Source organism: Triticum aestivum, chromosome 6A (assembly GCF_018294505.1).
Source record: "Triticum aestivum cultivar Chinese Spring chromosome 6A, IWGSC CS RefSeq v2.1, whole genome shotgun sequence".
NCBI classification, from domain to species: Eukaryota; Viridiplantae; Streptophyta; class Magnoliopsida; order Poales; family Poaceae; genus Triticum; species Triticum aestivum.
The window spans coordinates 130,322,929-130,336,127 of NC_057809.1; the positions used below are offsets into that span (position 1 = coordinate 130,322,929).

The 13,199-nt window shown below is 40.0% G+C and overlaps 1 protein-coding gene across 2 annotated transcripts; it reads left to right on the forward strand.

Annotated features, from left to right (window-relative positions):
• Nucleotides 1–407: 407 nt before the first annotated feature.
• On the forward strand, nt 408–2,905 carry LOC123132477 (chorismate mutase 2, cytosolic). Of its 2 annotated transcripts, XM_044552277.1 has the most exons (5): nt 408–704; nt 1,535–1,621; nt 1,743–1,886; nt 2,043–2,135; nt 2,516–2,905. In XM_044552277.1, the coding sequence occupies exons 1-5, from the start codon at nt 507–509 to the stop codon at nt 2,765–2,767; spliced, it is 774 nt and encodes a 257-aa protein (XP_044408212.1). In that variant the 5' UTR covers nt 408–506; the 3' UTR covers nt 2,768–2,905. The 2 variants fall into 2 exon arrangements, with proteins under 2 accessions (XP_044408212.1, XP_044408213.1); XM_044552278.1 differs by lacking the exon at nt 1,535–1,621 and having other exon boundaries at nt 426–704.
• Nucleotides 2,906–13,199: the final 10,294 nt, after the last annotated feature.

Sequence of the window (13,199 nt, forward strand, 5' to 3'; positions counted from 1 at the left end):
CATACAAAAAATATTTTTCATGATCAAAGTACTGAAGTTGTCATTATCAAAATACTAAAATTGCCATGCTCTATAAACTGAAATTGCCACATGGCAACTTTAGTTTAAGCACTATGCCAAGTACAGTGTAAACATCATGACAACTTTTGAGTAAAAAAAATCATCGAAATATATCAACATGGGGTCTAGTTTTGAAGATCTCGTCAAGATGGATTTAATGGTGAAAACGGATTTTTAATTTGATTTTTTAATTAGGAGATAAAATATTTTTAAGTCGAAAATAAAAAAATCCTGCTAATGTCATCTATTTACATGTGATAAAATAAGTGATAAAAAAGAGGTATAGACGATGTGAAGATGCCACATGTTTGGACGTTAGTTTTTTCCTGGTTCTATGGTCAAATAAGCGTCGGCAATTCGCACATCTTCAAAGCCACTTGACCACGACGCGACGAGCTTCCTACGCGCGCCTTCCACTTTCCCCACACCCGACGAGGCGCAGAGCAATGGACGCGGGGGGCGGCGAGCAGCTGAGGCTGGCCGAGGTGCGCGACCAGCTGATCCGCGAGGAGGACTCCATCGTCTTCGCGCTCATCGAGCGGGCCAAACGCCCGCGCAACACGCCGGCCTACTCGGCCGCCGCCGCCGCCGCCGGCTCCCTTGCCGAGTTCTTCGTTCGGGAAGCCGAGGTCCTGCACGCCAAGGCAAGCCTGGTTCCTTCTTGACTTCCCACCGAGGATCCACAGATTAACTCAGTTGTTCGGACGAGGGTGGCCGGAAGTCGCGCGGATCAGTTTAGATTGGGCTTTCATGTTACTGTAGCAGGTTCAGGTTTTTGATCTGGCTGCTCTGCTCCATCCGCTTTGACCATATCGTAGTGCAGCCACGATGAGCTTGCATAGGCATGTGGAGTTCTGGCATTTCCAGGGGAAACTCTTCATGGCTAATTTGGCCTTGCGAAACGTTCGCCTATGTAGGCAGCACACTAGCACTTCAATACACAGCCATCCATGGATAATATGATGGAATTAACGGCCTTTTCTTTCATTCATCACTTGTTAGTCATCTTTGTCATCATCAGTGTGATGGCAGTGTACTCTTTGAAACAGTCACACAGATCGTAGTGGCCAGACTTGACTTGATCCTTTGGGTGTGCAGGTCGTGTATCATCTGCTTGTGTCATATTCCGAGGGTCAAATCTTGCTTATGTAGGGTTAGCTAACTGTCCAGATTACCTCCTGTTCCAAAGGTCAAACAAGGAACCTGAAGTCTGACCAGTTCGTATGAGCAGATAGCCAATTTGATTGTTGATTGCTTTGTTGATGCTTTATTAGTCAGGGAAATAATTACCAGAAAAAATAAGATAGGGAAATATTTTAGGACTTCATAGCTTATGTTCGTATCCTATCCACGACATCCTATGAAACATTCAAACTTCAACTGAACATATAGTTAACTTATTGTGTGATATACTACTAATTGTCATTGTCGAGATCTGTATGCGTGATCTAATTACATCTGTAAGATATCATAGGCTGGACACTATCAAAAGCCAGAAGATGTTCCATTCTTCTCTCAAGATCTTCCACCACCTGTCTTTCCTACCAAAGGTCGCCCAAAGGTGAATACTGGGCTTTAATATTATAATATCAGCACTTCAAAAAATATATATAATATCAGGAACTGAAGAGTGATGACTAACTATCGCTGGGATTCTGAGTTATTATTTGTTTTCTTCGTAGGTTTTGCACCCTTTTGCTTCATTGGTCTGTGTGAATGATGCAATATGGAAGATGTATTTCAATGAATTGCTACCATTATTCACTGCGGATGGCGATGATGGCAACTATGCAGAAACAGTTGCATTAGATTTTGCATGTCTGCAGGTACATGTTGTACACAAACATTTCTTTTAAATGTACATATAATTGCTACTATCAGAATTTTTGTTTTTAGTTTATAGATATATTTGCAAAAAAGCATTTTAGTTTACTGATAATTACTTTGAGATCAGTGAAATGCGTTGATTTATTTGCTTGTAGGCTCTCTCAAGAAGAATTCATTGTGGCAAATATGTTGCTGAGGTGAAATTCAAAGACGCGCCTCAAGATTATAGCCCACCAATACGTGCTAAGGTTATTTTAGTTGGCATCTTACACTTTACTTCCTCAAATTATCTTTCACCTCTTATATCATGGTTAATTTAGTTAGCACCTTATACTCTGCTTCCCCAAATTATCTTCCACCTCTTATATAGACTTACTAGATTTTTATTGCATTTTTCATAAAATTTGTTCGCTTATTTATATATTCATGCACCTTAACATTTCAAGTTTGAACAATAACTGCCGAGTGTGTTGTCTATGGTGCACCGTTGCATACAGGCCTCTATTCCTATTTCATTGAAGTGCTTTCCATGTTAAGCTCCAGCATGCATTAGCATTTGTGATAGCCTGATAGGAACTGCTAGTCTGAATCAAGCCTTTAAGTTCCTTTGTCTTGCTGCTCAATGCAGGACACTAATGCTCTGATGAACTTACTAACGTTCACGGCTGTTGAAGAAAAGGTCAAGAAGAGAGTAGAGAAGAAGGCAAGGATATTTGGACAGAATGTCACTCTGGAGGACAGTGTAGGCAAGCAAGATGGTGATGCCTGTGACAGTCACTGTAAAGTTGATCCAAAAGTGCTTTCTAAGCTATATGATATGTGGGTAATGCCTTTAACGAAGGATGTTGAAGTCGAATATCTTCTCCGGCGTCTTGACTGATTCGCCCAATAATTTCAAATATAAATATGTTGCATGCTTTTGAGCTTGCTATATGTATGAAACAAATTCAAGAGGCTTTCTTGAATGTGAGACATCACGAAATCCATAAAATTTGTTCAGATCCATATGAAACAACTATGAGAAGTGATAACTGCAATGTTAAGAACCCCTAATTGGTGATTCCACAAGCATTCTGAATCTGTGTGAAATTCGACCATCTGGGATCATACCTCGGGCATAACTAGCACGGCGATGGTTTTCGCACCGAGTTGGAACGGACCAAAACCAACTCTGTAGCGATCTATCACCTCAGTAACCTCTTTTGATAGTTTTGAACGTGTTCCGTGCGAAGTCTGGATGATTGATCTTGACTTCTCGAGGGCCTGTTGAATTCCCAGCAAAGCATTGGGTACAAAATGTCTCTCTTGATAATGTTGTTTCTCTTTTCCTTTTTGAATGATCACTACCAAACTTCCGTCATCAAATTATTTTCCATTCGTTTGTCCGTGCTTTGGTAAGAAAATGAACCACAGAGCTAGTATAAACCGAGCTTTGCAAAATCTGGTTAGTTAATCAAATGCTTCAAACCAAATACGGTGTTCTGATTTTGTGCTACTTAGTGTCATTTCTGGATGTTGTTATAAGGATGTAAGAATACCATTGTCACAATAACTTAGTTTTGTATAGTCTGTAAGTGATAACCATCATGGGTGCAAGTTACGCCTTTTTCATCTTCCTTGTAGGGGCCTTCGGTCTTTTGATTAGAGTAGAGGTCGCGTGAGAGCAGAGCTTACTGCCTGACATAGTCGCGAGGGTCTTAATAGTCGTGACCGACTGTTGTCATAGTCAACGATGGTTGGAACTTCCAGGAAATTTCAGGGTAAGTTCTTTGGCTTGGACGGGACATTTAGTTCATGTTGCCCCCAAACCCTCAGGTTAACTTGTTGCACAAATTTCAGTGGATATGTACATGCCAAGTTGCATTACAGTTACTGCACAAACAACTTTTATACACAAACCCATTCTGATCCTACACTCTCTTGCCCAAGGAAATTCTAACACAAACCCTACAGAAAATGCAGGTAACTATGGTACGGCTAATGCTTTTCATGGTAAGTTCTATGAAACAATCACCTTAACCATCGCCCTTGATAGTGCAGCAACATTGGTGATGTCTTTGCTTTTTGTATTACTGGTGATGTCTTTGCTGTCATATCATGCTTCGGCTGTAGCATTTCAGTTTCACTGGCGCAAACAGTTGCAGATGCATTGCACTCATCAAAACAGAAAGCGCCCAAGAAGGCGATCATTTGCAAGTCCAGCTGCCTGCATGAATGAATATATGACCGTAGGGCCCACACCCCGGAACCCTCGCCGGACCAAGTCTTTTGCTAATCTTGTCTGCCTTGGCACTCTTGATGGAACTTGGTTTCCATATCGAAATTTGCTTACTACTGGCCTCCAACAATACTGATCAAAGGAACCAAATTCATTCACAATCTGCAGTAGTCCACAACATAACGTGTAAGTTGAGATAAATAACATATGAACATAATTACCAACACAAAAATCATGCAAAAAAAAAACCACATGACACATGTGGTAAGCAATCCAAACAATTAAAAAAAATCATGCAAAATCTACAACATTCTCCATAATTGCCTGGGTTTTTGCTCTAAGAAGAGAGAGTTGGCAATGTTGCCTCTCGAAGATGTTCATAGAAGTAGGGTGTGCGTACGTGTGTTTATATGAGTGAGTGTATGTGCAACGATGCGAGTATGTGAGAGTCTATGTTTGTGTAACGTGTTTTGAAAAGGTATGAGATACACGGGTCGTCACAGTGGGGCTAGACATGTCTGTAGACGTTGGGAAAGTCCACACTCCACAAGTTGTCGCCGTTTTTTTTTTAGATTTCCCTTTTTCCCGTGAAGGGAAGGACTCTCTCCCTCTATGTATCGCTAATATGCAATATATATCACGCCGACCGCTCACTAAGCTAGCCCATTAACGCACGAAGCGAACCGCTCAAGCGAAGGAAGCAAACGCTATGACCGGTTTTAGGACCTTCAGGAAGGTTCCCAAAACAAGCTAGGAACCCTTCCAAAACATTCGATATTTCAAATTTTGTTCATGTTTTTTGTTTTTTTCCTTTCCTTCTATTTTCGTTTTTTTACAAAAATCACAATTTTCAAAAAATTGAAAAAATGTTTGATTGTTAAAAATATTTTTAAGATTTCAAATTTCTCCATGCTTTCCAAAATCTGTTGACAATTTCAAAAAATGCTTGTGCTTTAAAAAATCATATTTCAGAAATTCAAAATTCTCAGAAAATTAATAATATGAAATTTTCTAAAATTATGAATTTTTCCCAATTCATTAACATTTCTACAAATTTTCAGACAATTTTTCAATTTTGAACTTTTTTGAATTCATGAATATTTTATTAATTCACGATTTTTTTTTGAATTAAAAAATATTTTTATAATTCATGAACATTTTTGGAATTTGTGAACATTTTTTGGATTCACGAACATTTTTTTCAAATCCACAAACATTTTTAATTCATGATTTATTTATTTTTAGAATTTATGAACATTTTTTTGTCGAAATCATAAACATTATTGAATTAATGAACATTTCCTAAAATTAAAAAAACGACCAAAATTGGAAAAGAAATGTTGTGATAAAATTCAGAAAAAGGTCGTTTTGTGCACTCGCTTGTGGCTATTGTGGCCCGCTATGCCAGGCTTATGTAGCAAGTGATGACAGGTGTAGGGCCGCGCACACGATGAATAGCACACTCCCTTTCTCCCTCGCTCATCATGTGTTCTAGTCTCCAGAAATCACTAGTTAGATTGTACTCCTTGCAAAGATCACTCCCCACCTCCTCTCGTGATGACAAGAGGCGCACCGAGTGTGCGATACTTGTCGCAACCTATGAGTTTTATGCTTTTTTGTAGATTTGTTCTTTAAACGTTTTCTCTCTTGAATCGTGCATCCAAATCATGAATTGCTTTCATTTTGGGTTTTTCACATTGAGATCTTTGAAATTAGATCCATGTTAATAGATTTGACAAACTTTTTTTCCCAAAAAAAACTAAGAACCAGAAATAAATAACAAAAAGAAATAAGAAAAGAAAAAGGAGAACCTAAAAAAACACAAAAACCCAAAATAACCGAAGACAAAACACACAACTATGCATTTCACTTTTTGCAAAGCACAACTGTGCTTTTTCACACTATGTGCTTTCATTATGGAAAACATTTTTTAACCTAGAAAAAACCAAGCAAAAAAAACTTAAAACACGTGTAAAAAAAATTGTTCCCACGGTGTGCCCTAGCGAGACACATGGTAGTGGCTAGGTGCACCACATGACACATCCTCCCCCCCCCCCCCCCCCCCATGTGACCCTAGAAGGGAGCAAACCTGCTCGCTTTTTGTAGGGGTACCCGTTCACTGGTTGCTCTCCTAGTCTCCAAACCCTTGACAAGTTTTATTTTTGATTTGCACTTTAGTTTTTTGAGTTACTCTTTAACGAAATCATTAATTAAGGAGTAATTCTTCCAAAAATCACTCTCACCTCGTGAGGGTGCGACTAGTGTGCGCTGCATGTGCGCCACTTGTCGTAACCTGGAAGTTTTCTCTTTTTTCATAGATTCATTTATTGAAAATGTTTTTATCTCTCAAAACGTGCGTCCAAATCTTGAACCTTTTTCAATGTTGGATCTCCGGCGTCGAGATGTTTAAAACTAGATCCTATGTTGATAGGTTTCACCATTTTTTTTCACGAAAAAACAGGACGAAAAACCCAAACTGGGAGCACATTTTTTTCCTTTCCGAAGAGGCACGCGTTTTTTCTCCTTTCCGAGAGGCATGGTTGTGCCTCTCGCGGAAGCAAATCCGTGCCCCCATGATAAGTAAATACGTGCCTCTCACGGAACGAAGAAAATAAAACACATTTTTTCCGTTGTTCAAGAATTCATCTGATTAATCAGTTAACGAGCCAGTTAATTGCTACTCGTAGGGTGACCGAATCGAATAGCACCTATTCATCGTGTTAACTTGTCAGGCCAATTAATCGTCGCTGACATTAACTTGTGGGCTAACAAAGCCCAAAAATTTGCCCCGTAACCCCTCCCATCCCCCTCTCGCTCCTCAATAGCTAGGATTCGACCAAATAGTAGCATATTTTTGTATATTACATAGTCGAGAGCATGAGAGTATAGTACAATACATAAAAAAAACTAGATATATGCTGGCAATTCCTATTTAATATATCGATTAATCCAATTAATAGGCCGTTTCATCAATTAATCACAACTCCCAAGCCGACCGAGCAGCTACCAGTTACTAATTTTCTGAACAATGTTTTTTTTCCTTTTCTGAGAGGCATAACTGTTTCTCTCGCGGAAGCAAATTCATGCCTTCACGAGAAGTAAATTTGTGCCTCTTGCGAAATGAAAAAAACGAAATCACCTTTTTTTTCCTTTCCGAGAGGCACGGTCATGTCTCTCGCGGAACGAAAAAAAATAGAAAACGTGTTTTCCCTTTCCGAGAGGCACGGCCGTGCCTCTCGCGGAAAAAACGTGTGTTTTTCCTTTCCGTGGGCCACGATCGTGCCTCTCGCGAAATAAAAAAAATAAAATATGTTTTTTGCCTTTCCTCCACGAGAAAAGTAAATCCGTGCCTCTCGCCAAATGAAAAAAACATTTTTTCATGCAAAAAATATATTTTTAAAAAACAAATTTGGTCCAAATCCTAAGAAAAATCGATGGAAAACTGAAAAGCCAAAAAAACCAAGAAAATTCATCTAAAAGCAGAAAACGCGTACAGAAAAATAAAAAAATTCGAAGAAAGCGACCAGAGCGCTCCATCCCAGCCTACCCCAAGTGAGGCAGGGGCCCCCGAAGGAGTACTCGGCAATTAGTTGCTCTCAAAGGGAGCCCCTATATCTCACCTTCAGCGAGAGGGTAAGAACCCTCGCTGCAGGGGAGATCGAGATTGGCCGGCCCAAGAGCACAGGAAGCCACAACCTCCTTTTTTCTGTTACGTTTTCGGTTTCGTTTTTGCTGTATGTTTTATTATTTTATACTTTAAAATATTATATATATATATATATATATATATATATTACAAAAAACACTATAAAAATGTTGGCCAAGCATTTGAACAAAGGTGGTCGAGCATTTTAAAAATGTTAAATGAGTATAGAAAAATGTTGAACATTTATTAAAAAATGATGATTTTTATTATGTATATAAAAATATTAATTAAGCATTTAAACAAATGTTGAAAATTTATTTGTAAAATGTTGATCATGTATTTAACAAATGTTAAATATGTATAGATTTTTTTTATCATATTTAAAAAATGATGGTTTTTTATAATTTATATAAAAGTGTTAATCAAGCATTTAAAAGAATGTAAAACAAGTATTTAAAAATGTTAATCAAGCAGTTGCAAAATCTTAAATGTGTATATAAAAAATGTTGACAATGTGTTAAAAAATATTAATGTTGCATTTAGAAATTTTTTAATCAAGCATTTGAAAGATGTAGAAATGAAAAACAAAATAAACCCAAAATAGAAACAAATAAACCAAAAAATGTAAAAAAGGAGAACAAAAAGGGGGAAATAGAAAAAACAATAAAAGAAAAATAAAAAAATAAAAATCTGGAGAAAACTTGCTCGAGTGGCTTCAAGTAGGTCGTGCCCCCGCTATTTATCACGAAAAGTTGGTTCTCGCGATGGCTAACCGAGCTCCTCGAGGTCCAATAACAGGTAGCTGGCGCCCACGCAGCTGCTAACTTGGGCCGGGCCAAGACAGGTGCACGCTCGCTGGCACGATTTTTTCTGTGAGGTCGGTGCTCCCACGATTTTGTTTTTTGCGAGGTCGCTCGCTCGCACGTTGTTTTTGCTGTTGGTTCACTAGTCGCTGGCCGTGGTTTGACCGGTCAACTGATGAATTTTAGAAAAATAATATAAAAATCCGAAAAAGAACAAAAAATCATGAATTCAAAAATGTTCATGGATTTGGGAAAACTTCACAAATTTGGAAAAAGTTCATCAATTTTGAAAAAAAAGTTCAACAAAATTGGAAAAGTTCATTGAATTTGCAAAAAGTTCATCAAATTTGGGAAAAAAGTCATTGGTTTTGAAAATGTTCATCAATTTTCAAAAAATGGTTCATAAAAAAGGAAAAAGTTCATCAAATTTTAAAAAGAGCTCATCAATTTTCAAAAGTTCATCAAATTTGAAAAAAGTTCATCAATTTTCAAAAGTTCATCAAAATGAAAAAAGTTCACCAATTTTGATAAAAGTTTATCAAATTCGAAAATAGTGCATTGATTTTCAAAAAACTTCATACAAAAATGTAATACGTTAATCCATTTAAAAAAGCAGAAGAGAAAAAAGAAAAAAGAAAAGATGAAAAAAGAGAAAAAGGAAAAATAAAATACGAAAGAATAAAGGGAAAAAGATGTAACTTGTCTCAGAGGACTGGGTGGCCCGATGGTGAGTGTAGCGCCCATCGATGTCGGAGGTCTCATGTTCGATTCTACCTATGAGTGCTTACATTTTATGAAGCGAAATAAAGCCCAAAAGAACAGATATTGTGCAGTTAAGTTGGACATGATGAAAGCATATGACCGCGTCGAGTGGAACTATCTTGAAGCTATTATGACCAAGTTGGGCTTCGCCCCGTCTTGGGTGGCTACAATTATGCGCGTGGTAACCTCGGTAAAATTTTCAGTTCTTTTCAATGGTGGCAAGCTTGAGAAATTTTTCCCATCAAGGGGAATCCAACAGGGTGACCCAATTTCTCCATACCTGTTTTTGCTCGCAGCGGAGGGTTTTTCGTGCCTTTTAAAAACCCAAGATGAATCATCAAACCTCAGTGGAATCCGAGTAGTTCCGTCGGCACCGCCAGTGAGCCACTTGTTTTTTGCAGATGATAGCCTGTTGTTTGTCAAAGCCAGTTTTTTTTGGAGCAAATCAGTTGTCTTCCTTGATGAAAAGTTATTGTAATGCCTCGGGCCAGAGGATAAACCTATCAAAATCCTCAGTGTTCTTCAGTAAGGGCTGCCCCTCCCCGCTCAAAGCCGAGGTAAAGAATGCACTAAATATTACAAATGAGTCACTATCAGATAGATACCTGGGAATGCCATCTGACGTGGATAATTGCAAGAATGGTGCTTTAAAATTCTTAAAAGACAGAGTCTGGAACAACGTCAAAGGGTGGATGGAAAAACTTTTGTCTATGGGGGGCAAGGAAGTTTTGATAAAGTATGTGGCTCAGTCGGTCCCTGTTTACTCCATGTCATGTTTCAAATTGCCGCATGGCCTTTGTGAGCATTTCAACTCTTTGATCAAAAAGTTTGGGTGGGGAAGCAAAGAAGGGAAAAGGAAGCCAATTTGGGTCTCCTGGAGCACGATGACCAAGCCAAAATATTGTGAAGGGCTTGGTTTCTGGGATATTGAGCTTTTCAACCTAGCTCTCTTGGCAAGGTAAGCATGGAGAATTTTAATGGACCCAGACTCCCTCAGCGCACGAGTTCTGAGGGCCAAATACCACCCATGAGCTGATCTCTTAAATGCTGAGCTCGGCTCGGCTTCTTCTAAAATTTGGGGGGCTATAATTGAAGGTCGCGATGTTCTCATGCAGGGCCTTATCAGACGCATTGGTGATGAACTCACGACACATATATGGGATCAGAATTGGCTCCCGAGACCAGCCAATATGAGATCTATAGCTAGTCTGATTGCTAATCCACCACAATGGGCCAGGGATCTTATTTTGCCAAGCGCATAATGGGACCGAGCTGCAGTCTCACAGATCTTCTTACCTACTGACGCACAAGCAATCACGTCTATAGGTAGATCTACCAATATCGAGGCGCATAGTCTCGCTAAGCACGCTTTCGGTCTGGATTTTGGGCGCCATCTGTGGCTTATAAACCCACCAGACATTCATTGTATCCCTATGAGCTTCTTTGATTAATAAAGTGTGTTTAGACTAAAAAAACCTCGAGGTCCTTTTTTGCGGTATATATAAAAACCATATAACCAAAGGGGTGATGGGCCAGTCCGTTAGTACCGATGGAAGAGGGAGGGGTGTGCGCTGCGCCCGTTAGCAGGAATGCCTGTAACGGTGCTTAAGGCGCTGAATAAGAACTAGCAGGTCCAATCCCTCATTCTCCCAATTTTTCTTCCCTTTTTCTTAACTAGCACAAATGCCCGTGCGTTGCAACGGGAGAAAACAACGATTTTTATCAATCAAGGTTGGCCGGATCGTGGGTCTATGTCGTGGAAGAATAGTCACTACAAAAGGATGGATCATTTGAGGATTGTGGCATGGGCTCGAGACGGGAGTATGATTTCAAGTAAATTAATTTAACTGAACAACATTAATTTTGGATTATTAGTTCTAATGGACAAGAGGTGGCAAATTCATTTTTGAAGAAAAAATGCATTGGTTGAGTTCGTTGAGTTCGTTGGTTGATCCCCCACCCCTAGCACCCGACGACTTTGATGTAAAGCTATGAACACTACCAGCCTCCTAATCGATTAAGGATGACATGAAGACACCACCCTTGCCATTGCCATTGACAACTCAATCAAGGGCTAGCTGCTTGCTAGTGGTCCAAATCTTCTACCAGAAGCTTCCATGCCCATCGCCTTCGATGCTCACACAGCCACAAGCTGTCGATTCCGTCGCTAGGGCTGCTTTGTTATGGGCAAACTGTTAGACATTTACTTGTTTTAACTACAACAATTAAGTAAAAGAAGCACAATCCACAATGCCATATTATCTAGAATAACAAATTATGCATAATAGCTCATTTTTTCTGTGCAATAACACGATATTCAAAAAATAAATAGCCGCTTCTTTTATATATACGCACACAGAACAGAGAGATGTGAGCATCGCCATTGACGGGTGAATGGCCGGGTAGAGAATGCAAATTGGTACTTTTGGATTTTTGGATGAACAAATGCTTATGATGGCACATAACATGATCATATGTTTTGGATGAACGAATGCTTATGATGGCACATAACATGATCATATGTAGCTAATTCTCTAGCAAAACCATGAAGCATTATTGCCTATAACTCATGAAAATCTCACATGAAAAACATTAAAATTAGAGGTATTTTATGTGAACTAAAAGGGCACATTTCAGCATGATCTACTGTTTTATAATTAATAACTTATAGGTAAATTGAAAAAAAAAAGCTTCTGGTGGAGGAGAAAACTAATTGGAGCAGCGGATGCCGGATGATTGGAAGTTATATCTTCTTTCTTTTAGGGAGATTAGAAGTTGTATCTAAGACCGTTGATGTCGTGTTCATGTTTAAATTAGAATGGCACAACCAAAAGTGGGCAAGGCCACCAGCCATCCATGTCGTCGCCGTGTCTGAGGCAGCTGTACGCACTCGGCACTCGCGCAATGGGTGAGTCCGGTGTGCATGCCAGCGACTCCAGCTTGCGTAGGAATTTTATTTTCAAACCAGGTAGTGGCCCCTGTTGCCCAGCTTGCTTGGTTCATCTTTACGCACGTTGCATGCGCATGAGCGTTCACGAATTTACGCACATACTGCTCCGCTGTCACAAGGATTCCAGCGGCCTGCATCCACCAGCCAACGCCTATGCGCACACAACCTCAAGCCCGGACACCGTCGCCGAGGAGACGATGACTGCGCCGTGCGTGCAGTCGGTGACGACCCCGGCGCTGAGGTGCAGGCGGGGGGTCAATGGCGCGCCTGGCATCGGCACTGACGGGTGTTCATCAATGCAGTCGACTGCGGGAACTCCGGCCTGCTGGCCGCCTCGTTGCCAGCCGCCACAGTCCGCACAATGTGCACATTGATTCTTTGCATTTTATGGCCGCGCGTCTCTAATGCATCAGGACGAAGTCTTTTTTACAGCCAACCAACCAGCCGTGCATGTCTCCCTACTCTCTGCCTCTTTATGTGGTCTCTTCTTTCTTTTGAATTGGATTTAATCGATGTCTCTTGGCTGCTTTAGTACAACTCACGTGCGTAATTTTTTTTTTGAGGCAATTCAACGAAGCTTTATTAAGCCGTCACCATATTAATGGGGACGGAAAGAAGGTCTCCGGGATGGCCTAATCAAACATGGCGGTCAACACCGAGCGTACGTACATGCTTCGCCAAATTGTGAGTTTCAAAATTGGAGCTCCTACGTTCATGGACTATGTTACAGAAATTGAAAGAAAGAGAAAGATCTAAAATCTCTTGAACTATTGCACCGTAGCTAGGTAAGTTTCTCTTCTGGATATCTTCCACCACCACCTTGCAGTTTGACCCTATTTGAATATTCTGAACATAAAGATCATCAGCTAATGCCATCGCTTCCCTGATGGCAAGTGCTTCAAGTGTTGGAGGGTCCAAAATATTCCTGAAGAC

What these genes read in the sequence shown, in the direction of transcription:
- LOC123132477 (XM_044552277.1), top strand. Translation starts at nt 507, where the DNA reads ATGGACGCGGGGGGCGGCGAGCAGCTGAGGCTGGCCGAGGTGCGCGAC. An exon ending in CTACCAAAGGTCGCCCAAAG is followed by an intron (nt 1,622 to 1,742) that starts GTGAATACTGGG and finishes TTTTCTTCGTAG; the next exon opens with GTTTTGCACCCTTTTGCTTC. An exon ending in TAGATTTTGCATGTCTGCAG is followed by an intron (nt 1,887 to 2,042) that starts GTACATGTTGTA and finishes ATTTGCTTGTAG; the next exon opens with GCTCTCTCAAGAAGAATTCA.